At 36.2% G+C, this 24876-nt stretch overlaps 2 protein-coding genes across 3 annotated transcripts in view; both read left to right on the top strand.

Annotated features, from left to right (window-relative positions):
• LOC115433333 (ryanodine receptor 1-like) overlaps positions 1-16719 on the top strand; it is a 52473-nt gene extending 35754 nt beyond the window's left edge. The window contains exons 82-106 of the mRNA XM_030154683.1: positions 321-400; positions 976-1052; positions 1156-1229; positions 2309-2326; positions 5704-5784; positions 5899-5987; positions 6133-6261; positions 6694-6798; positions 9850-9931; positions 10016-11337; positions 11540-11622; positions 11940-12099; positions 12183-12269; positions 12412-12681; positions 12787-12917; positions 13010-13052; positions 13120-13253; positions 13340-13400; positions 14393-14539; positions 14630-14764; positions 14839-14995; positions 16126-16190; positions 16288-16388; positions 16468-16519; positions 16601-16719. Coding sequence (XP_030010543.1) covers positions 321-400; positions 976-1052; positions 1156-1229; positions 2309-2326; positions 5704-5784; positions 5899-5987; positions 6133-6261; positions 6694-6798; positions 9850-9931; positions 10016-11337; positions 11540-11622; positions 11940-12099; positions 12183-12269; positions 12412-12681; positions 12787-12917; positions 13010-13052; positions 13120-13253; positions 13340-13400; positions 14393-14539; positions 14630-14764; positions 14839-14995; positions 16126-16190; positions 16288-16388; positions 16468-16519; positions 16601-16696 — 3779 coding nt within the window. The 3' untranslated portion in view covers positions 16697-16719. The remainder of the gene's footprint in view (positions 1-320; positions 401-975; positions 1053-1155; positions 1230-2308; positions 2327-5703; positions 5785-5898; positions 5988-6132; positions 6262-6693; positions 6799-9849; positions 9932-10015; positions 11338-11539; positions 11623-11939; positions 12100-12182; positions 12270-12411; positions 12682-12786; positions 12918-13009; positions 13053-13119; positions 13254-13339; positions 13401-14392; positions 14540-14629; positions 14765-14838; positions 14996-16125; positions 16191-16287; positions 16389-16467; positions 16520-16600) is intronic.
• A 1907-nt stretch (positions 16720-18626) lies between these two features.
• LOC115433309 (uncharacterized) lies at positions 18627-23197 on the top strand. Of its 2 annotated transcripts, none has more exons than XM_030154641.1 (5): positions 18627-18755; positions 19579-19837; positions 20064-20097; positions 20896-21063; positions 22367-23197. In XM_030154641.1, exons 1-5 carry the CDS (start codon positions 18713-18715, stop codon positions 22709-22711), a joined length of 849 nt encoding a protein of 282 aa, XP_030010501.1. In that variant the 5' UTR covers positions 18627-18712; the 3' UTR covers positions 22712-23197. The 2 variants fall into 2 exon arrangements, with proteins under 2 accessions (XP_030010501.1, XP_030010500.1); XM_030154640.1 differs by having other exon boundaries at positions 20896-21070; positions 22368-23197.
• Positions 23198-24876: the final 1679 nt, after the last annotated feature.

The following is a 24876-nucleotide window of genomic DNA, read 5'->3' as shown; positions in this document are numbered from 1 at the left end:
GCAGCAAAACTATTTGATGAGTTCATATCAAATAAGGTTTATAAATTACCAGTGACCCAGAATAGATCTGATTACATTTTGGGAACAGTAGGCCAAAGTAACATTTTTTATTAATTTTTAAAAATCTATTTTTTTTTCTTCTCATTTACTCATCGTGGCCGAAATTTGTCTGTGCTGTCTGTGTCTATGCTAACATCAGTACACGCATAGACATGATGACATCAGCTGGATCGATGACAAAATAAGCTACAATTTGTGCGAGGAGGGGTGGGGTTTGTTGTGCCTGGCACCACTTGTTTAATTTTGCTTTTGTTTTGCAGGTGAGACAGGCCCAATGGTGTCCACAACCCTTAAATTGGGTATCTCTATTCTGAATGGTGGAAACAGTGAAGTTCAACGGGTGTGTCTCTCATACACATTTTCATGTAATCAATAGGTGATGTGATGTTTGTACCAGAAGTGATAGGATGGTTTATTTGAGGTCATACTAAACAGGTTTAAGTTGTATGAAGAGATGTGTGCAAAAAGCATTTTATCCTCAGGGAGACACCAATAAGCTGTATCACGTTACACGTTTTGTTGTTTAAGGGAACAATGGACTGAATTTGCTTTTATAATTATCACCATATCATAAAATGCTCCAGAGCTCCAACAGCTTTTGATAAATGACCAGCTGAGTTAAAACTCTAACACTTAACTGTTGTGTTGGATTAGCAACTCTTTGGTCAAAAACATATTTACAGGTGCAGAGCTGATATATGATGATAGTATTGCATGGGTGTCTTTTACTAACAGATATGATGTGAAGCAGCTGGCAGCACAGACAGCAACTTATTGAACAAAATATTCTAATGGACAGTATTAAAAGCTTTGGACAGATCAATAAAAGTGCAGTACCATATTCAGTCTAACATCAAATTGCTAATAGCATATAATAATGCACTTTTTTATGGATTGTCTTCTGTGTTTTGACAGAAAATGCTGGAGTATTTGAAGGACAAGAAGGATGTAGGCTTCTTTTTGAGTGTCCAAGCACTGATGCAGACATGCTGGTCAGTTTTGAATCAGTCACTCAACTCAAAATAATCGAGTAACTTGAATTCATATGAACAGAGGTGTGTGTGCGCATCTAAAACTGATGAATCTTCTCTGCAGTGTCCTGGATCTAAATGCCTTTGAGAGGCAGAATAAGGCCGAGGGACTGGGCATGGTTTCAGAGGAGGGCACCAGTAAGTCTCAGTAGTCTTTGTTTCACTATTACTTTCTCAGACAACAGGTGCTAAGATACTGGGGGCAAAACATCACTGCACAGCCATTGTCTTTAGTATTTTTATTTAACAAATCTAAATTATCTGCTATTACAGTAGTTAGATTGTTTAGGACGTTTGAAGAGGCTTTTGAATACGCACATCATATCAACTTTCAGCTTTGCAACACAGATAATGAAAAAAGTTATCAGTTGCCAAGAGTTCAGCTAACAATTGCATTTGATTAGATATTATCATCATATACTTACACATATAAATGATATTAGTGGTTTATTTGTACATTTATCATGCAAACATTTGGTGGCTGGAATTCAGGTAGATACGCTAGAGTTGGATGTTTTCACTTGAGCTGAGAACTGTACATAAGCTTAAAAAATGTACAGATAAATTAATTACATTTAATTCAGTGCAGAGGTAACATTTCCTAAAACAAAAGGCTTCTATTTCTTCGAATATGAAGATGTTTTACAGCACTATTTTACTTCTTTACTAAGTCAGAAGTAGAGTTGCATAGATCAAAAATGGCTGGTCGAGTGATGTTTGTGCAAAGATGTGTATTTTCTTTTCACATCATCCTTAATATCATACCTATATCAATCCATTAATCAATTCAGATATGACATAAATTAATAATAAATAAAATCAAGACCTTCTGAGATTCATCTTCCTCTAAATGTTTTCCATCTGTCACATTTACTGTAAGGTTTTGGATTTTAATTGAATAGTTACCTTCCTAACCTTAAGTATTATTAACACAGTTAAAGGATTGGATTGAAATACTTTGGAATAGTTGAAGTTTCATTTTCTTACTGTATCTAGTATTTGACATGTTGATTGGACTTCACCAACTGTTTTACCAGCTTTTGTCACCTAATTCTGGAGGTCCATTTGTAAATCTACCTGAATGATTTTGCCATGGAATGTTGTTAATCTCCCCCTCCTCATCTCTTAGTCCTCTACTGTTGTCAACACACTGATCCTCTCTCCCTTCCCCACGATCACTGCCACCTCTCCCTTGTCCCTCCTTTCATGGTCCTCAGACTTGAACCTAGATCGGGGTAAATCATGTTTCTATCCATCTGCCTCTCTGTTTCTCATTCCTCTCTCTCTCTGTCATCTGTCCCTACTGCGCCATCTTCTCTTTCTCTAACACTGAATTTCCACCAAGAGAGGATTGGCTGCCTCTGTCCATCTTTTCATGTTCTCAAAACCCTCATCACTTTTCTTATTCATCTCAAAAGGCAATGAATGGAATCTGGCTTTCTTTACTCTTGGAAAACTCCTGAACACTGACTGTGTTTACATGGACCCTTAGATTACCCGAACAGTTGGAATAACAACCTAGTTACACTAAAAACGCCTCATATAATCACCTTAAATAGCTTCAGTAACTCAGTCTCTTCATGTAATTACTTGTTCCTTTTTTTTCTGTGCTTAATTCACATCAGGATAACATGACAGAAACATGGCAGTAGCAAAACAAATCTAGTCTGTAGGTAACAGAACATCACTTTTTTTGGAGATGTTAAAAGATTTATGGATTTTCGAACTCCTTGGTGGTCAATAGTGTTATAACAACAGGGGAAAAATTACACAGAACAGTACCTCAACACACTGTGGGCCCATTTTGATCATCTTTGAAAACATCATCCTTTTCTTATTACCCTGCGTCCTGAAGGGGAGGCAAGGGATATTGTTTTTGGTTCGGTTTGTTTGTTTCTTTGTTTGTTTGTTAACACTTCAACAGCAAAACTATTGGTTGAATTCATGCCACATTGGGTTTATAGATTGCCAGTGACCCAGAATAGATCTAATTACATTTTGGGAACAGTAGGTCAAAGTTAAATTTTTTAATGAATTTTTCAAATCTTTTTTTTTTTTCCCATTAACTTATAATGGGTGAGATTTCAGATGTTTGTAGCAGCAAGACTATAGATTGAATTCATACCAAATTGGATTTACATATTGCCAGTGACCCAGAATAGATGTGGTTACATTTCGGGAAAAGTAGGTCAGAGTTCAAAGTTTTTATGAATTTTTTCATTCTTTTTTTTCTCCCATTTACTCATAATGAGTGAAATTTCAAATGTGTATAAAACATTAGTTTTATTTCAATTCACTTCAAACTTGGCACATATATAGAGGCAATTGATATGCTGACATCAGCACATGCATAGACATGATGACATCAGCTGGGTCAATGCCAAAATAAGCAACAATTTGTTGGAAAGGCGGGGTTTGTTGTGCCTGGCACCACTTGGTTATATTTATATTTATATCTGTTATATTTTTACCAAAACAGCGGAAAGGAGACTTTATTACCTCCACCAGGAGGTATTGTGATCACTTTGCTTTGTGTGTTTGTTTGTTTGCGTGTTTGTTTGTTTGTTTGTTTGTTAGCAACTTTACGGGAAAACTATTACAACCATCTTTACCAAGTTTTACCCACAGATAGGCCTAGGCCCTGGGACCAACCCATTAAATTTTGGGCTAAGTAGGCAAAAGTTCAAGGTCACAGCAAGGTCACAAAATCTCAAATTTTCCTATCTCTCATCATTGAGCAATTTTCGAAAATTCATAAAAAATTCATAATGACTCCGATTAGCCTCCAATTTGATACACCCATACCTTATAACAATATCTTGTATCTGGCACAAAATTGTCCACATCCACTGTGGAATGTGGACTCTGTGGACATTCCAATTTAACATTGAAAATCCCATTTACGACACATTTTTCATTATAACTCAACAAATATTGATTGGAATTTAATATAATTTGACATACACATGACTGGTACCAAGCTTCAACTTTTCTGCTGTATGGAACAAACTTGAAACTGTTTAATTTAAAAAGAAATAGTTGATCCACACATGCACTCTGTTTGGGGTGCTTGGCGGAGGTTTGCGTTCTCTGAACACTTGTTTTATTTTTGCTCACATCTCCAAACAAGTGTTGCCAGGCACAACAAATCCCACATGTATTTTGCCTATTATAAGTAAATGGGAAGATTTTAAAAATTCATAAAAAATTTGAACTTTGACCTACTGTTCCCAAAATGTAATGAGATCCATTCTGGGTCACTGGTAATCTATAAACTCAATTTGGTATGAGTTCAACCAATAGTTTTGCTGCTAGCGTGTTAACAAACAAACAAAAAAACTGAACTAAAAACAATACCCCTTGCTTCCCTTTCAGGGGGCGGGGTAAAAAGTTACTTGTGATTAAATATTTTGAGTGTGTAAATGCTCATCATTCATTCTTTGATCACAATGATTTCAGACAGATTGAGGAAATATTGTCCATGTAACTGCAGCCACTGTGGGTGAAACCTTGATTAAAAACATCCAACAAATGTATAAATCTTCATTTGTCAGGATTATTAAATTGTGGCACAGATTGTTAGCGTAATTGCTGTGGAAAAACTCTGTCTTTAGTGTTACTCAAACATAAACTGGTAAAATAAGAATAATATTGTATTGTATTTTGATGTGCCAGCTCTTGAATTATCACAATTAATATTCACATCACATAGCATGTCATTTTCTTACATTTCCTCATACTTGTAAAGAATATCCTCTCCCTGTTTCTCACAAAACACATCTCTCCATGGATTCCCTTCAACATTACATCTTTGATGGACACTGACCCAACCTCTCTTAACATCTAACTCTGCTGCATTAGATCTACATTGGTGTGTGCATGATTCTGTCTTTGTATGTTTTTTCATCTTTTGTCCATTCAGTGATGAACTGGGATTAAAGCAGACACAAAGAAATCATATCGTGCATGTAGGATTTTTAACGCATTACTTCCTTTATCTGTGCAGTGCTATTTTATACATAACCAGAAAAAAATGCAAGAAAGACTTTATCCGGATTTCTGTGAAACTCCAAATGACCAGTTCAGCCCTGAGAACATGAGTTCATTAACTGTAATGACATCTTTATGTCTGTCTGTATAACTGTGCATTAATGTCTGCTTAGTATTTACACGTTAATGTAACTGTATGTCTGATATGTAAGTGTTATTACTGCAACTGCATGTATATTATGCTGACGCCTCCTACATGTTGCCTGATTTTTGCTTGTCTTGTATATCACACCATTGTCTCATTTAATACATTAATTAGTATTTTAATTATAATTTATAATTATAATGATTATAATTATAATTGTATTTATTTTAGTGTGACTCACTCTTTAAGTTCTTATGAAAAAACACTCGGTCAAAGGTGGTTATTGCAGTGTCTCATACTAAAAATCCATTGAGGGATGATGGTAAGTTATGAAGTTAAGCTTATTTATTCTTCGCACACTGTTTTCACACAGACAAATTGCTTCAGTAATTGACATAAAGACATTCTATTCCTATATGGTCCCTCAACATATCTTGATTTTTGATTTAATATGAAGCCTTTTTCTATTTTCTGCAGATGAGAAAGTCATGGCAGATGATGAATTCACTTGCGACCTCTTCCGTTTCTTGCAACTGCTTTGTGAGGGTCACAACAATGGTGAGAATGACTTGTGTTTGAAGTACGACTACAGTCCTTTAAAGCTGAATGAGCTTGCATTAAAACAAATGAAGAAGTAAACTAGATTGTAAAATGCTCTTTGTCTATCTGCAGATTTTCAGAACTACCTGCGGACACAGACAGGCAGCACAACTACCATTAATATCATCATCTGCACTGTTGATTATCTCTTGCGACTGCAGGTACAGTTTGCCATAAATTGTGTAATTTTGTATCGATGTCGTATTGCTGGCTATTAATGGAATACTTGGGATAATGTTCACCAAACACAGTATAATCTACCTGCACAAAAGTGATTTCATAATGATTGTGTTTTGTTCTGTGCAGGAGTCCATCAGTGATTTCTACTGGTATTACTCTGGCAAAGATGTAATTGATGAACCAGGCAAGAAGAATTTCTCCAAAGCTATGACAGTAGCAAAACAGATTTTCAACAGTCTAACAGAATATATTCAGGTAAACCTCACAGAAATCTGGCATGTTGTATATACTTTCTGTTTGCTGAGTGTGTAACTGACCGTATGTGATTTTAAGGAAGGATCTAATTGCTAAGCTCTAATAAGTAATAAGTAAATAATTTATTTTTGACTCCACATTAAATTACCATTAATTTGGTTGGTCGTGTTTTCTATTTTTCTGGTTTAGTTTCACTTTTTTATGTTTTTGCTTGTTTGTTTGGTTGTATGCATTGTTGTTTTCTTTTTCTTATATTGAATGCTGGGTAGCCGAATTTGTTTTATAGGACAGGCCTTAATATAAGCATTCTGCTTCTGCCTGGGCCTTTTCAGTCACTAACCTGTTGGTAATGTTTGTAGTGTTGACACTGGTTGTATGTGATGACTGAATAAAGAATTTCATCATTATCATCATCACCGTCTCTTTGTTCAGGGCCCATGCACTGGCAACCAGCAGTCTCTGGCTCACAGCAGGCTATGGGATGCTATTGTTGGGTTCCTCCATGTTTTTGCCCACATGATGATGAAGCTGGCCCAGGTACGCACATATAATTAAACTCTATCTTTTCAGAAAGACAAATAATGTAGTTTATCTCATGCCAAAGGATAGGATTCTGTTGGTACTGTTGGTTCTGATGACTGCTTTGGCTGTGCCTCCTGACATGAAATCTACTCTTATGTAATCTTGATAATACAGAATATTGACGGAATAAATCTGTTACGTAACATACTCACAACATATTTTATTTAAATGACCCCAATGTACAGAAATCAGTCATAAACATGAAAAGTTGGATGTTCTTTAGTGCCGATTGCTGTCATAAATGGTGAAACTGCATTTTCTGTTATATGTAAGTTTCATGTAAGTCAGTAATTTTCAATCATATTTCAATTATTTACTATGTTAGTAGAAAAACACTATCTATTTTCACCAAGCTTATGAATATGATGTTGTGGGTAAGTTGTGAGTGCAGTTAACCTGGCTCGATACATTATAGAGAGAAAAAACAATACAGACTCTACTATGGTACCTGTATTGTCCCAAGCATTTTAATAAACATGCTTGTGAGCTTATGTAGTTAGTGTACAATGCATATGGCCTTCTGCTGCTTGTGAATTTCAATGCATTCATTTATAGAGCAAAGTCAGTTTGGTTTTCTTGGACTGAGAAGTATTTCCACAGTTTATTTGTACCTCCAGTATGGCCTGGTTTGGAAGTGGTTCCACACATTCACATTAATCTTGTATACCAAACATAAAATGTCTTTTATTGATGGAAACTAAGGAAAATGCCATCAAACTTTAATATACAATATGTCACTGATTCATTTAAGAACAGACTGAGTGAGTGAAGGCGTGGAATCACACTGATTCCAGGCCATATGGTGCAACTTTCTTGCTACAAATAAAAGGTTAAAAAATACTTTGAGGGAAATCACATGACTTTTCTACTCTATGCAGTCATCCTCTATTGATGACGAGGCCAATGTACCTTTTTATTACAGTACAGTGTATTGCATGCATAACCCTTCAAGTTCTAAACATTAAAGTTTAAAGCATAGCCCTACATCCCCAGCTCAGCATATTCTAACACATATGATACGCCTAACAAACTTTATTATTCGCTGTCAGCTTGACCTGATATTATCAGCTGCTCCCTTTAGCTCATACTATTTGAAACGCTACGTTATCCCAGTGAACGAAGGATATTTTTAATATATAATCCCAAAATTTTAAGAAATCTTCATAATCATAGAACAGTATGAAGAAGATGTGATGTCTCAGCATGTGATTCCAGTAATGACAATTTTTTTTTTCTGTAAATTGAAAGAAATTGTTTTGCATAGGAGTATTTGAAATGTACATGTTTTTGTCTAAAAGCTGAATAATTTATTGATCGTTTAAACTGTCTTCCACATGGTCAATGCAGGGTAAAGTATGTATCTATTTTATTATCTACTGATGTGTCATTGTGTTTACTAGTTCAGTGTTGGTTGCTCTTATCAGGTTGTTTTATACTCACCTGCCTAAACAAGAACTCCGTCATAGTATTAGAGGAAGATTTTTTTTTTTTTTTGTGCACAAGAAATCATTTAAAATCCTTTCAAGTAAAACACAATCACAATAGGGAATTGGAGATCTGTAAACAGTAGATATTTCAGTGTCTTGTTGTGATTTGTGAAGGTACAAGCCACTTCCTATTTCATTTTATTAAGACATGGATACAAAAAAAAGCATAATTTTCATTTTACATCATTTTCAAAAAGCCTGAACAGCCACTAATGTAAAGTTTTCATGAATCTAGGTAGATTTTTGATTCATAGCTTCAAGACTTTTTCACATACAGTATGTGACGCAAATCTTTTTTTATAACATGTTTATATACTTTTTTAAAAAAGGCCTATTTGTGCCTCCATCAGTTTCTTGTTTTCATTGTTGACAGAATTCTTGGACGCTTACTGCACAGTATTTTATTTTTTTCTAATTCAAGAGGTTTTATCTTAGAAACACAGTAAACAGAAATAAGAAATGCATAGTTTCAGTGCAACATAATGCATTTTTGATAAATAAATGAATTCAGAAGCAGAGGCAGGTGACTCTAAAACTTCCTGAGAAAGGGATTGACATTTAACCTCCACTGATGGAGTATACACTTTAATATGAGATTATTTGTGTTGGAATATAAACTTTAATGTGACCTCCACTCTGTGTGCATATGTTTAACAAAAGTTGCAATTAGCTTGCTCTTTTTATTCACTAATAATTAACATGAACAAATGGGTGCATACGCTTTTATTTGTGGTGTCCTGCTTTGAGGCCTCTGTGTTGCTTTAGCTACATTATAACAATGTCAATATTAATATTCATAAATGTGTTATGATATGATATGGTTGGACTTTACATTACAGGTTGGTATTAATATTGTAAAACTGTTGTAATAGTTCTTTAAGTAATACCACAATTGTTACCATGTTATTACAAGGTAATACCTAGGGATACACACATGGTGATGACATATATTCTGTAGGGAACCAAGGGTTTTTGGCAAATTTGATCATTAATATATAATAATTGTGACATTTACTCATCCTTGTTAAAATCACATTTCTTATTTGTATGTTTAATGATTCTCCTTGTTAAAGGCTTGTGGTATTTCAGTGTAATAACCATGAATCAGAGCTGCAAACTTCAAAATGTCGCTCGTTGAGTATCACGATGTTTGAGTGAAACAAACAGATGAAGTTTCAACAAGTGAAAAACAGATTGTATCTTAAGCTGGTCAGTCTGGTTTTGACTATCACATTTTTGTAAACTTCTTCTTTTTCGTTTTAAAGAAATTCCAGCATGAAGGTTTGGTTAACGTCCTCTCTCTTTGACCTAAATGTGAATGTATGTAGCACACAGTATCTAAATCTTATCCCACCTATTTAATAACAATTAATTGGGTTACTATGTGGAAATAATTAACTGTGTACGTTTTTTCCCCATATCATGAATGATCACTGCATCTCTGTAAAACAATGTTGTCTGATTTTGTAGTAATGTATTATCATTGCTGTAAGATGCTGATTTTATGTCCTTTTGGTAGGATTCTAGCCAAATCGGTCTGCTGAAGGAGCTTCTCGACCTTCAGAAAGACATGGTTGTTATGTTGCTCTCACTACTAGAGGGTAAAAGATTTAATTTGGCATTATTTACCTGTCATTGTCTTGTCATTTTCAACCATATTTAATCATTCTTCTCTTTTGATTCAGGAAATGTGGTGAATGGAACAATTGCCCGTCAGATGGTGGACATGTTGGTAGAGTCTTCCAGCAACGTGGAGATGATTCTCAAGTTCTTTGACATGTTCCTCAAACTGAAAGACATTGTGGCTTCAGATGCTTTCCGTGATTATGTCACTGACCCTCGAGGGTTGATCTCCAAGAAGGACTTCCAGAAGGCTATGGACAGTCAGAAACAGTACTCCCCCTCTGAGATCCAGTTTCTTTTGTCCTGCTCAGAAGCCGATGAAAATGACATGATCAATTATGAGGAGTTTGCCAGTCGTTTCCAGGAGCCTGCCAAGGACATTGGCTTTAACATTGCAGTGCTGCTCACCAACCTGTCTGAGCATGTCCCCCATGACACCAGACTCCAGAACTTCCTGGAACAAGCAGAGAGTGTGCTGAACTACTTCCGTCCTTTCCTGGGTCGTATTGAAATAATGGGTGCCAGCAGAAAGATAGAGCGTATCTACTTTGAAATCAGTGAAGTAAACCGTAAACAGTGGGAAATGCCTCAGGTCCGTGAGTCAAAACGCCAGTTCATCTTCGACGTAGTCAATGAAGGCGGAGAGTCAGAGAAGATGGAGATGTTTGTTAACTTTTGTGAGGACACCATCTTTGAGATGAATATAGCATCCCAAATTTCTGAGCAGGAAGAAGAGGAAAAAGGCGAAGAAGATGATGAAGGAGAAGAAGGTGGGGGAGAGGGTGGACAAGGAGGAGGAGCAGGTGGAGGAGGTGATGAGGAAAGTAATGGAGAGGAGGGGCAGCCTGAAACTAGTTCTGCTTTTGCAGACTTCATAAACAGCCTGTTAAGCTTCCTGAACATCTTCACTTTCCGTAACCTTCGCAGACAATACCGCAGAGTGAGAAAAATGACCTTCAAGGAGATTGTGGTGGCTCTGTCGACTTTTATATGGACCATCCTCATGAGTATACTCACCTTCATTTACAGCGTGTGCAAAGGAATATTTATGATCATCTGGCAAACCCTGTTTGGAGGTGGATTAGTGGAGGGAGCTAAAAACATCACAGTGACTGAGATTCTAGCAAGCATGCCAGATCCGACTCAGGATGATGTGCATGGAGATGGACCAGGGGAGTTGGGGACGGGAGAGGAACAAGACACTGGAGGGGTGACTGACACTGGGGAGACTGGAAGCGGAGAGGAAGAGGAGGAAGACACCCAAGAAAAAGAGGGTGGGAGGATACCAGGCATGGATGCTCCAGGTGGACTTGGAGACATGGGTGTAGAGGCACCTGTTGAGCCCCCAACTCCTGAAGGGACCCCCATAACAAAGAGAAAAATGGTGAATGTTAATACGTCTGTAGCCATGCAGGCTGTCATCACTGTAGTTTTAGCTTTAAAGTAATATTATACGTACTCCCTGAAGTTGAACACAAGCATACAAATAAATAAAGGACAAAACTTAAGAGACACTGTAAGACCATAGGTGGAATAAAAACAGTGCAATATCACTATGATTTCATAGATTTTGTGTTTCTTTACAGCAACCGGAGGAGGCTGATGGTGGTCAGAAACCTCCTGAACCTGCTCCTGTGGAGGAACCACCTCCAGAACCAGAAAAGGCTGAGTAAGACACACAGACACCATCCGACTTCCTCAGACTCTTTCAATTATTATATTTTACTAATTTTTTTTTTTTGTTTTACATTTGTCCCTGGTGTTTTGATGCTGTTTCTACCTTAACATGCAGTGAAACACACCTTGAATAGTTTTTGTGCCACTCTCTCTCATGATCCATTAACATTACTGCAGGTATATTAATGTCTCTGTGGGATAAAGAATGTAGAGATTTCAGGTTTAAAAATGACTAAATCTACCCAAACACACCCTTCTCATAAAATTGGTTTTCAGGGAATAAAACATTTCCCCGTCTTTGTTTTCCAGTGTTGAAACTGGAGAGAAAGCTGAGAAAGAATCCCAGACCCAAGAGAAAGAACAGCCTGCAGAACCAAAGAAATCTACAGCCAAGAAAGAAAAGAAAGTGAAAAAGGGAGCAGGCTTTCAAATCTGGACTGAGCTGGAAACTCAAAGGAATAAATTTATGGTGACACAACTGATTTTTTTAAATGAACATTTAATAGTGTAACTCACAGCCAATAAAAACAGTTTTTTCTTCTTCTTTTGTAGAACTACCTCTCCAGAAACTTCTATAATCTGCGCTTTCTGGCTCTTTTCATCGCATTTGCCCTGAACTTCATCCTACTCTTCTACAAGGTCGTAATAATATTTTGTACAAGAATATTTATTACAAACAGTTTTAGCAAATATAAATATACTAACATTATAATAAAACTGCCACACATTTACCCAAAGCCTGTCCTGCTAATTCTCAGTTGTCATATTTTCCTGTGTGTAGGTATCTGAAACCCCACCTGAGGGTGACGAGATGGAGGGATCTGGATTTTCTGAAGGAAGTGGGATGTTTGAGGGCTCTGGGTTGTTTGAAGGATCAGGAGAAGAGGCAGAGGGATCAGGAATGAATGAAGGCGATGAGGATGAGGAAGATGTTCCAGTTTATTTCTATCTAGAGGAGAGCACTGGCTACATGCAGCCAACACTGGCCTTCCTCGCCATCCTCCACACGGTCATCTCATTCATCTGTATTATCGGATACAACTGCCTCAAGGTAAATAAGTGGAAATGTTTGTTACCAATACTATGGTAACTGTTAAATGAAAAATAGTTCTGTATTTGTTCAAGATAAAAAGGATTTGCAAATACTTTTTTTTAGATTCCACTGGTGATCTTTAAGAGAGAAAAGGAACTCGCAAGAAAGCTGGAGTTTGACGGCCTCTACATCACTGAGCAGCCTGAAGATGATGACATTAAGGGCCAGTGGGATCGACTGGTCCTGAATACACCGTATGTGGAAACAGGACTGAATGTGATCTATAAAAATTTTAAACACAGACAGGTTTTTTTTTGTTGAGAAATAATGTCGTTTTCTCTCACAGATCTTTCCCAAACAACTACTGGGACAAATTTGTCAAACGGAAGGTATGTTGTTTTTGATTTTATAGATGGTTTTCTGTCGTGTATATTAATGGGTTACATCTGTGTCCAGGTTCTGGATAAATATGGAGACATTTATGGCAGAGAAAGGATTGCTGAACTCCTAGGGGTTGATTTAGCCTCTCTGGACGTGAGTCAACAACATGAGAAGAAACAGGAGGAACCAGACAACTCTGTGTTTACATGGTACAGTACATCTAATCAAACAAGGAATTCTTCTCTAGACAATCTTAAGTAATTCAGTCATTGAACTTTTTTTTTTGTAATTTTAGGGTGACTTCTATTGACATGAAGTACCAGGTCTGGAAGTTTGGTGTCGTCTTCACAGACGGTGTAAGCATAAGCAAAATGCACTTATTCAATCCAATCCAATCCAACTTTATTTGTAAAACGCTTTAAAACAGCCACAGTGGACCAAAGTGCTGTACAGAAGAATAAATAAAACCAAAATGAAAGAATAAAATACAAGAATAGATTAAAAGACATAAAACAGCTGTACAGTTAAAAACAATAAAAAATGAAACAATAAACCAATACCAAATAAACAATAGAATAATAAAAATAATAATGCAATCAAACATCTCACATGGTGTTAAAGCCAAGGAGAAAAGATGGGAGGAGTCCTGTCTGATATGGAGAGGCAGATCATTCCATAGTTTAGGAGCTGCTACAACAAAGGTACGTTCACCTCTGAGCTTGCGGTTGGTTTTAGCTACACTCAGAAACAGGTGATCAGCTGACCTGAGAGAGCGGGGGGTGTATAAAGCTGCAGCAGCTCGGAGAGGTAGGGCGGGGCCAGGCCATTTAGCGATTTAAAAGTAAATATAGGAATTTTAAAACTGATCCTAAAATGTATGGGCGGCCAGTGGATTGAGGCTAAAATGGGGGAAATGTGCTCCTGCTTACATGTGCCAGCTAAAAGACAGGCAGTAGCATTTTGCATCATCTGAAGACGGGCGACGGAGGAGCCACTAACTCCCCCATAAAGTGCATTACAGTAATCCAGCCTAGTGGTCACGAAGGCGTGGATTACTGTTTCAGAGTGCTGCCTAGGAAGAATTGGTTTAACTTTGGCCCAACTGGAAAGAAGCTTGATTTAATGACTGAACTGATCTGACAGTTGAGCTTGAGATCAGTATCCACTTTTAGTTTTTAGAATTCAAATATAATGTAAAAAACAAACATCAGTGTCATATTCTACAGCACATTTCTGAAATTATCTATAAAATGTGTACAATATTTATATTATATGATTCAGGTGTAAACTTCTTTGTCTTTTAGCTTTTGTATCTACTTGAGTTTGTTGTTTTTTTTCTGATTTGTAGACTTTCCTTTATCTCTGCTGGTACCTGATCATGTCTCTGCTTGGACATTACAACAACTTTTTCTTCGCCTGTCACTTGCTGGATATTGCAATGGGTGTCAAAACTCTGCGCACTATCCTGTCCTCAGTCACACACAATGGCAAACAGGTGCAAATACACCCAAAACTACTGTAAATAGTTTGTACAAGTATTATTGTTTCTGTTTGGTTGTACTAACTCCTTTTATCTTTGTGAAAGCTCATGATGACAGTGGGCTTGTTAGCTGTGGTGGTGTACCTCTACACTGTAGTCGCTTTCAATTTCTTCCGGAAGTTTTACAACAAGAGTGAGGACGAAGATGAGCCAGATATGAAATGTGACGACATGATGACTGTAAGTAATTGTGAACTTACGATATATTCATATATAGCTTTTCACTCATTTTCTCTCTCTTTTTTTGGTTACAGTGTTACCTGTTCCACATGTATGTGGGCGTACGAGCCGGTGGAGGCATTGGAGATGAGATCGAGGACCCCGCCGGGGATGAATATGAACTGTATCGAGTGGTTTTTGATATTACTTTCTTCTTTTTTGTCATCGTCATTCTCTTGGCCATCATCCAGGGTGAGAACATTTCATTTCAAAATCCAATCCCTAATATTCTTTCAACACTCACCATAGTGATAGCTATTTGATTAATCCCATCAGTGCTGTTTCACTCATTCCCTTCTGTAGTAAACTCCTTTGTCATATTTATATCAGTCACTGATTGTAGAAACTACTTTCACCAGCTTTATTGGTTATGAACAAATCCTTAAAACCTCAGTAGGCAAAAAATAGGGATAAAATGCCAGAATTGAAAATTCACACCCTCCTAGTGGTCATAAAGCAGAGTGTATCCAGGATAAAGATGGTTAATATAACCCTGTTTTATGGAAAAGTGAAGCCTAAACCTAGACCTCACACACCCATGCACACAACAATCGAGACTTTTTCACTTTTAGACTGTTTCACACATATTTTCTCTACTTATTTATTGTTGCTGTTTCTACTGAGTGGTACCTTATATAGTTTTTATATTTTTACCTCCGCCAAGGAGGTTATGTTTTTGTCTGCATTGGTTTCTGTCTGTCTGTCTGTCTGTCTGTCTGTCTGTCTGTCTGTCCGTGTGCAAGATAACTCAAAAAGTTATGGACGGATTTGGATGAAAATTTCAGGAAATGTTGATACTGGCACAATGAACAAATGATTAAATTTTGGCGGTGATGGGGGGGGGGGGCACTGATCTGCCTTGGCAGAGGTCTGTGCTCTCCGAGTGCTTCTAGCTGTATATATTTTTCACACTTTTTATATTTTGTAGTATCCCTATGCTGCTGTAATGTTGCAAATTTCCCTGTAGTGGCAGATAAAGGATAATCTTATCTTAAATATCATGGTTAGTGGAGCTGCCATAGTTCTTATGTCACTGGATTATCTCTACCCTCAGTGATCAGCTAAAATCTTGCATCTCAAGTTACAATTTCTTAAGCCTGAAACCAACGCAAGAATCTAGTTTCATCTCAGACCACATGAATTACAGTATGCTGAGAAGGTGTGTGAAGTGACGCTGAAAAACTGCTGCCTATTGCAGCTTTAAATCTTTGTAAACAATTCAGAACCTTTAATTACTGTAATACTGTATGAAGTAAAATCTTAGGGAAACTCAGATATTAAGAAACACTAGCAGTGAATGTGTGTCTTTACGTATACTCTAGGTCTCATCATTGATGCATTTGGAGAACTGAGAGACCAACAGGAACAGGTCAAAGAAGACATGGAGGTACAACAGTCTCATCCAGGGTTTTCACTTAATTATAATGAGAGTATTGTTCCAAATGTTTGCACGTGACTTTCATGATTCAATGTTTTTTGTGCAGACGAAGTGCTTCATATGTGGCATTGGAAGTGACTACTTTGATACGACACCGCATGGCTTTGAGACCCACACGTTCGATGAACACAACCTGGCCAATTACATGTGAGTGGAGCTTTAATCTCTACATGTATCTGAATATGATTCACAAATGCATCAGTATTAACCTGTGATTGGATTTCAGGTTCTTTTTAATGTACCTTATCAACAAAGATGAGACCGAGCACACTGGCCAGGTCTGTCTTATTTGATTTCTTTCATACATTTCTCATGCTGTGTGCACCGCTGAGTGTTAATGCAGCTGTTGTTTGTTTCAGGAGTCATACGTGTGGAAGATGTATCAGGAGCGATGTTGGGACTTCTTCCCTGCTGGAGACTGTTTCAGAAAGCAATATGAGGATCAACTTTCTTAGGCTGACTGTGCCTTACAGATGGAGAAAAACTACTGAACTGTTATTTCTGCTCATCATTCCTGACCCGTATTGATTTTGCCATCAAAAATACACTTAAGTGAGAAGCTATTACTAAAATGTCAAGTGTCAACTTTTTACCAGTCAATAAAAGAAGACTGAAGAAAATGTTTCTCAAGATAAGTCATAATATCTTATGGAAAATGGTGTAACTTTTTATGTCGAGAAGCTACGTATCAAAGAGGGACTTTATTATAATTTTAAAGGTTTGTTATGGAAGATTTGTGAACATGTGTACTTACAGTAGTGGAAAAAAGTTTTATGACACCTTTAAATTTTTATAGCATCTCAAGTATTGTCATGGAATATTTGTGGAAAAAAAATAATTTTTGTGTTTTGAAAGGTGTGGCTGCATCAGACAGATGCAAACAAATGCAGAAGAAAAATAGCAAAATTAAATTCTTAACAGTTTGATTATCTTGGTGTAAGTTTTTACGTCAACAGAACAGAGCATGTGCAATAGGGAGCATATGGATTTGGAGAATGGAACAGTGGTTGGCAGAGTTCAGTGACTTAAGAGTGATTCTTAATGCAATATATCACAAATGCATGAAGTGTCCAGAAACTTTTCCCACCACTGTTTGATAAGTTTATGTTGGAGTCTGTGCTGTTTCTCACCTGCATCTCAGTTTTAACTGTAGAGGAGCACATGGCAGGTATAAACCCTTTCATGCATGAATTGTGAGAACCTTAGTCAAGATTTTTTTCTTCAGTGTTTTTATTCCTCCTTAGGCAAGAAAAAAAACAATGCAATCGAGTTTTTTTTTTCTGTGGAGTTACAAAAATATCCATGCATTTAATTTTTCAAGTAAAGAAACGTGTTTAAAACCCAATATCAGAGAGGGATATGAAAACAATGAAATAAAAACATGTTTAATGCTGCTAATCTGATGTCTTCTCACATTTTAACATATTCTAATGCTAGTAATTCCTCACTTCATCGAGATATTATGCAAAAAAAAAAATCTTCTTGTCTAACAAATAACTATTGATTTACACTAAAACATCTAACTGCAGATCAGGTTTATCAAGAACAGCAAAGTTACAGTAATGGTCTGAATGTCAGGGTATGAGATGGTGCGTAAGTGTCCACTGTGTTGGCTGATATGAAACTAAAACAACGAAACCCATTAATATACAAGAGAACAGCTGTAGAATAACTGTCCACTGTAGTGACTTATGCATGAAAGGGTTAAAGACAGCGAGCGTAAGAAAAGAGAGTCCTCTACATAAAAAACATTTTACAGGTCATTGTCAGAGATGTAGGCCATGGAGACTGTTAGTAAAATTTAAGGAATTACATGCACGAATCTTACATAATGAATCTTTAAAACCTACTGTTAATGTGAAAACAAGCATCACAAGTTACATCATCCATAGGAATGTTTCTAGTACTTATTTATTAGCTGTACACTTGTCTTTTCTGTCTCTATATGCAGTTAATTCATTTAGAGTTATTCTATTACCATAACAATTGTGTCACTTTCCATTCAGTATAGTTATTTATATGAGTTTTTTGAGTGTTTTTAGTTTTTCTGAGAGTGGAGCCAATGCCTTAAATTGTTTAACTGACATTTTTCAGGATACATTAAACTCTGTGAATTCTTTTCTGTGTAAGAATAAACTTTTTTTGAAATGTGTGTTTGATGTAGCAGTTGATCTATATGATTCTTGCATGAAGCCACAGTAATATGCTCTGAGCCTTTTTCTAAAATCCAGTGGAATCAGCCACTTCAGAGGCTCTTACACCATGGCTGTCTGTTTATGTATAACTACTTCTCATCCTGACCCCTTTACCAGGCGGCTGATCTGTGGCCTCTGTGGAACATCCCATCTGAATGAGGATTAAGTCTGAGCATTAAAACTCACATTGAGCCTCATGTGCTTTTTGACCATAATGCGTTCAAACATTTCTGTTCTGCTCTCATCCTGTTTGGGTGGAATACACCGACTGGCAACATGAACGTGTCAGGGATCCACCAGGGGATGCTCCGCATGTATGGTGAGTAAATTCAGCCCTGAAATGTTTGTCTATCTGTTGACAATTTGTGACAAAATATTATTGCTTCTCTTTGGGGTTTTTATCATTTTGTGCTACAATGTCCAGAGGAGTAAATGTGTTCAGTCATAAAAGGTTTAGACCTCAGTTTAGTCAGAATATTTCATAAAGCCTTAGTTTCACATAGTTGTTTTCAAGGGATTTTTCATGTAATCATTTATTATTTACTTGTTTCTGAAGATAATCAGAATGTGTTGTCTCTGTTAAAAAATTATAATAATCTAGATTTTTAATACACAAATTGTTTCCTTTAAATGTAAGCGAGTGAGTTGTGTGTGATGACTGCATCGGTGTCAAAAAATCTACTTAGAATCTCAAATCAAGTTGCAAAATTCCAGTTGAGGATACAGTGAAGTCTTGTATTTTCTTATCCAGTTCTATATTTATAGCCTGTTACATCATGATGTTGTAAGTCTTATAAAGTTCAATATATCCATATGTCTTTATTGTATTCTTTGTACATAAGACGAGTGGATCCAGATGCAGGTCTGCGGATGTGACTGTGTCGTGTGATTGGTCAAGCCCCACTTCCACAGTCTCTTAATCCTCCAACCATCTGACAGCTTTTAATCTGCAGGGATGATAGAGTGACTGAGTGTTCGTGCTTTAATCCAGCTGTACACTGTTCCCACTGCTATCATGACCACTGTGACAATGCCTAATTCTGTTTGGGTGTTCAGTCTTAACAATAACAATCAGTCTCCTACAAACTTGTCCCCATTTCTCTCCTGTGTCCTTGCATTTCTGTGTCACTTCTCTTATCCAGGCGGATTTATTTTTAAACACTGGAAGAAGAGGTTTCTGCTCCTGACACCGGAAGGCAGCCTCCTCGTCTGCCATGATTCCACATCTCCCCCTGACCAGCTGGTGTCTTTGCAGAATGGCTGTGAAGCAATCGCAGAAGGCAAGGACATCTTAGATCTACCCAAGTTGCCCTCCGGCGGATACAGGGAATGCTGCTTTGCTCTGATCCTTCCCCAGAATAAATATCTTCTGCTGCTGGCCGACACTCCTGCAGACTGCAGGTCTGACACAGCGTTTACTCAACAAACACCATATTACTAAACTGTCCGAGGTTTACATTCAAGTGTAGTTTTGGGGTTCACATTTACACCTACTGAACAACTACTTTTATGGAACTTTGTTTTTCTTTGCTCTGACCCATAGTGCAACATCATTCATGTTACAATATGCACTTAAAATGATAGATGTAGGATTACTTATTAACAAATAAATTTCTTATTTTTTTAGTCAATGGCTGAACATACTCAAGAAAGTGAAAATGGTGAGTCTTTGTGCTTTATTTCGTACATTTTTTTGTTTTTTTTTTAATGTAGACAGATAAACAGATGTGTTTTCACAAAACACAACTGTGCATCACCATATGAATGTTATTTTCATATATTTTTTTATATGTCAGATTTTCATAGGAATACATACAGGGTAGCTATGTCCTGATGAAATTCTCAGCTGATTCTAAAGTTTAAATGATCAGTTTATTTAAAAATAGCACAGCTAATGCTGCTATTTATCAATTAGATATCAGTCTTTTTTTTCTCACTTAATACTGTGCTGTTTTTATGTCGTTCATATTTTCAACACAGCACATGTGAGTGATAACAAATTGAATCATACATATTTTTGATAAAACAGGAATACATAAATATTAACTACTGTCATTGATGAAATTGTTTGTTATTTGCCAGCATCAGTTTTACAGGTGGATATTCACCATTGCTGATGTTCCTCTGAAAAATGCATCTGAGCTTTAGAAAATCTGCATCCATGAAGCATTAGCAAAATAATGACATTTATTCCAAAACACAGAATTTGATAAATGACACCATTTTGATCCATTTGGATCATCATCGGCTGAGGGATTTTTTTTAATGTTTGTTACTACTATAATGTCTCAACTATCATATACGTCATATATCATATGCTTTTTATTATTGCTGTTGCTCCAGCTCAGCCTGTTGGCCAGGTCTCCCTTGAAAAGAAAAAGAGATTCAATGTGAAGGGACATCCTGGTAAAATAAAAGTTAAAGAAATCAATGAATGCATTGTGTGTACTTCCCCTCAGAGTGTCTCATCACCTCTCAGTCCTTGTAAACGACACCAGGTTCCACCACCACGCATTACCCTTAAAGATCTGATGCCGGAGCAGATTGTGGACAAGGATCCACCGACTCCACCTGTGAGTGACTCCGAGTCTGCGTCTCCAGGACCTATGAGCTGTTCTTCACCCAGGGACAAGGGTGAGTTTAGGCCAGTGGTTCCCAACCTTTTTTGGCTCATGACCCCATTTTAACATCACAAATTTCTGGCGACCCCAGACATTCAAAAGGGATACTTTTTTTTGCTAAAATTAATTACTTTTTGATCATGTAATAGTTTGCTATACTATGTTGCAAATAAACATTAATTTTAGACACCATCTAGTCTATATAATATATATTATTATGGACGGAGGCAGAAAAACCAGGTGTAGATTACTGCACAAACTGAGAATTTTATTTTCCTTGGTCAGGATATGTACAGTCAGTCCAGCTTGGATTTACAAGGCTGACAATTAATACTGAACAAACAATAACTCAAACTATGAATTATGAAAGAGCTGCAGCATCTGAAACCGACCACAATGAACATTTGAAAGATAAACAGTACCACAGTGCTTCAGTTTCAGCTTCACAGTTTGTCATGTCTTTTATGTATTGTGATTGTCTCTGTCAACTCACTATATATTTTTTTATCTGTAATTTTTTTTTTTTTTTTATCAATTACTAGAAATTTCAGGCGACCCCATTTGAATTCCAGGTGACCCCATGTGGGGCCCTGACTCCAAGGCTGTAAAACATTGGTTTAGGATGCGTACCGGTTTTGTATACAGGGTGGGGAAGCAAAATTTACAATGAACATTTAGTTGTTTTTTCTCAGCAGGCACTACGTCAATTGTTTTGAAACCAAACATATATTGATGTCATAATCATACCTAACACTATTATCCATACCTTTTCAGAAACTTTTGCCCATATGAGTAATCAGGAAAGCAAACGTCAAAGAGTGTGTGATTTGCTGAATGCACTCGTCACACCAAAGGAGATTTCAAAAATAGTTGGAGTGTCCATAAAGACTGTTTATAATGGAAAGAAGAGAATGACTATGAGCAAAACTATTACGAGAAAGTCTGGAAGATACTATTAAAGAAGAATGGGAGAAGTTGTCACCCAAATATTTGAGGAACACTTGCGTAAGTTTCAGGAAGTGTGTGAAGGCAGTTATTGAGAAAGAAGGAGGACACATAGAATAAAAACATTTCTATTATGTCAATTTTCTTGTGGCAAATAAATTCTCATGACTTTCAATAAACTAATTGGTCATACACTGTCTTTCAATCCCTGCCTCAAAATATTGTAAATTTTTTTCTTCCCCACTCTGTATATTGTAGGTGTGATACCTGTTTAAGATGTTCTACCTTTTCAACAAGTTTTAGTTTTATTTCTGGTAAAAGATCATGTCATTTGTTTTTTTTCTTCTCACAACTCCATCCAACAGGTAGGAATTCTCCTCACACAAAGTATCACAAAGGTGGAATGCATTCCGTGGGGTGTCTGCGTCATGGTACTATCAGTAATGCCCATGCCATGAAGGCTGTTTATCTGCTGATGGGAGGGGCTGCTGCCTCCTCTGCTATGGGCTACCTCGGCGCATGCTCGCCCTCTAATCTGGACGCCAAAGCTCCTGACTTGCCGGTCAACTCAGATTTCTCTGGCCTGGGTCCAGCAGGAGCGTACCACTCTGGGAGCCCAGCACTCGACTCCCCTCACTTCAACAGCTTTGACTTTGAAATGGCAGACTCAGACTTTGATGCGTTTGATTGCGGTGGATTTACTTTCTAATAATGTGTTGCATTAAGGCCAAGCATTTGGACGACTCTGATGACATGGTACTTAATATTTCATTGACACATAAGGGCTTTGATTATGCTTCTTTAAAAAATAAGTTCTAAATAACTCTGTACCTAGACCGATTAAGTGTAATATCTAGAGTTGGAAAATAGCTTAAAATGTTCTTTTTTTACTCATGAAATGAAACTTAAATGACATGTTTCACAGTTCTTACAAGATTTTAGAATGAATGTTAGCTGTGATTTTACCAAAACTGGTAAAATCAAATTCTAGCTTTTTATTACACTTTTACACGCCATTTCATGTGTTTGTTTTTACCAATACTTGTATTTATAAATATTGTAACATATCTATATTGTAACAAAGACAGTATGATAATTATTTATTGTTAATATTCTTCAAATTGTGCTGATTGCAGATGAACAAAATGACAAACATTTGAGATGAGTTTTGAATGTAATGAGAATTTTCTGAAAGCCAAATCTGCATTGTATGGTTGTGTGGTCTTCCATGTCTTGTAAATGTATCATTGTGTTTCAGAAATATGTAAGGGATTTTTGGCCATTGATGGAGTCAATATTGTTATTTCTGAAATAAAATGTATTTGTTATTTATACATTTTCTGAAGCAAACCTTCCTCCAGACCTTCCTGGGAAAATCTGTGTTTTGGCCACTTCAGTACACACTCCTAGAAGCAATGTGTAGAAATTGTATAAAAATTATGTACATCATTTACACACTTTCTGTCCATATTAAATAAAGCTGCATTAAAGAGTTTAATGCCTAACATATGTAGCCATCATATGTTTACATTACATATGTTCACACATCTTATTGTAACCTTCCTAATTCGCTGTAATAAAAACATAAACACAGTCACACACAGAAATGATCAAATTTGACCAGATCAGCGATTTGTTAAAATGTAAGGAAATGTTAATTTTTATTTAAAGCCCATTTCATATACAAAAACAGTTAAGTGCTTTACATACAGCAGAGGAACGTCCACGGGGAAATTAAAACAAAGATCAGACTATTAAATTTTTTTTTAGAAAAACGTATAGAATGTAACACAGTGCATTATTTTCAGCAGCAATTATGTAATGATTTGTAGCCATGCATGTATATTCATAGAGCCAGGGGAATTATTGAACTTTGGACTTATGTGCAGATGGTTTGGTTTGTTACAAAAAATCCCAGATATGTACTTTGGTGCAGTACACTAAAATAAAATAAAATAAAATAAAATAAAATAAAATAAAATAAAATAAAATAAAATAAAATAAAATAAAATAAAATAAAAAATAAGGATCAGAAGGCTACCATTATATATGCCATACTATTATTACTACTGATTTAATAGTCCTCTCATTGAAATTATTAATAAAATGCATGTTGTTTTGGGTGTAAATGAGGAGAATATGCAATATTTTAAGTTGTAAATGAAAAAAAAAATTACTTTAAATAAAATAAAATATAAACTTATTTTGCATGATTGGGATCTAAATGATACCATTATATATGCCATGTTTTATTACTATTAATTTAATAGTTTTAAACAGAAAATACAGAAAACAGAAAAAATTATTCATTACAAAACACCCCAGACATATAAAATAAAAAAATAAATAAATAAAATAACTTCTGCTGTTCGTGTGTTCTTATGGAAATTAATAATACAATGCATGTTGTTTTGGATGTATATGAGAAGGAAATGCAGTATTTTAGGTATGAAATTTTAAAATAAATAAATAAAATTAGTTAAAATAAAATGTGAACTTATTTTGCATTGGAATCTAAATACTGCCGTTATATGTGCCATGTTTTTATAACTATTAACCCTTTAATGCATAGTGGTCACTTCAGTGGACAGTTATTCTACAGCTGTTCTCTTGTATATTCACAGGTTTTGTCGTTTTAGTTCCATATCAGCCAACACAGCGGACGCTTATGCATCATCCCACAAACTGCAATTCATACCATTACAATAACTATGCTGTTTTTCATAAACCTGATCTGCACTAACATGTTTTAGTGTAAATCAATTGCTAATTGTTCTTAGACTGAAATTAATAGTCTTCTTGAACATTTTTTTTTTTTTTTTTACATATTGTCTTCATGAAGTGAGTAACAACTATATTACACTGCAAAAATCC

The sequence above is a fragment of the Sphaeramia orbicularis genome, chromosome 14 (genome assembly GCF_902148855.1).
Source record: "Sphaeramia orbicularis chromosome 14, fSphaOr1.1, whole genome shotgun sequence".
Taxonomy (NCBI): domain Eukaryota; kingdom Metazoa; phylum Chordata; class Actinopteri; order Kurtiformes; family Apogonidae; genus Sphaeramia; species Sphaeramia orbicularis.
The sequence above is the reverse complement of the archived record's forward strand: the minus strand, read 5'-3'. Positions and strand labels throughout refer to the sequence as shown.

What these genes read in the sequence shown, in the direction of transcription:
- LOC115433309 (XM_030154640.1), top strand. Translation starts at nt 18,713, where the DNA reads ATGAACGTGTCAGGGATCCACCAGGGGATGCTCCGCATGTATG. An exon ending in GGGGATGCTCCGCATGTATG is followed by an intron (nt 18,756 to 19,578) that starts GTGAGTAAATTC and finishes TCTCTTATCCAG; the next exon opens with GCGGATTTATTTTTAAACAC. An exon ending in GACACTCCTGCAGACTGCAG is followed by an intron (nt 19,838 to 20,063) that starts GTCTGACACAGC and finishes TTATTTTTTTAG; the next exon opens with TCAATGGCTGAACATACTCA.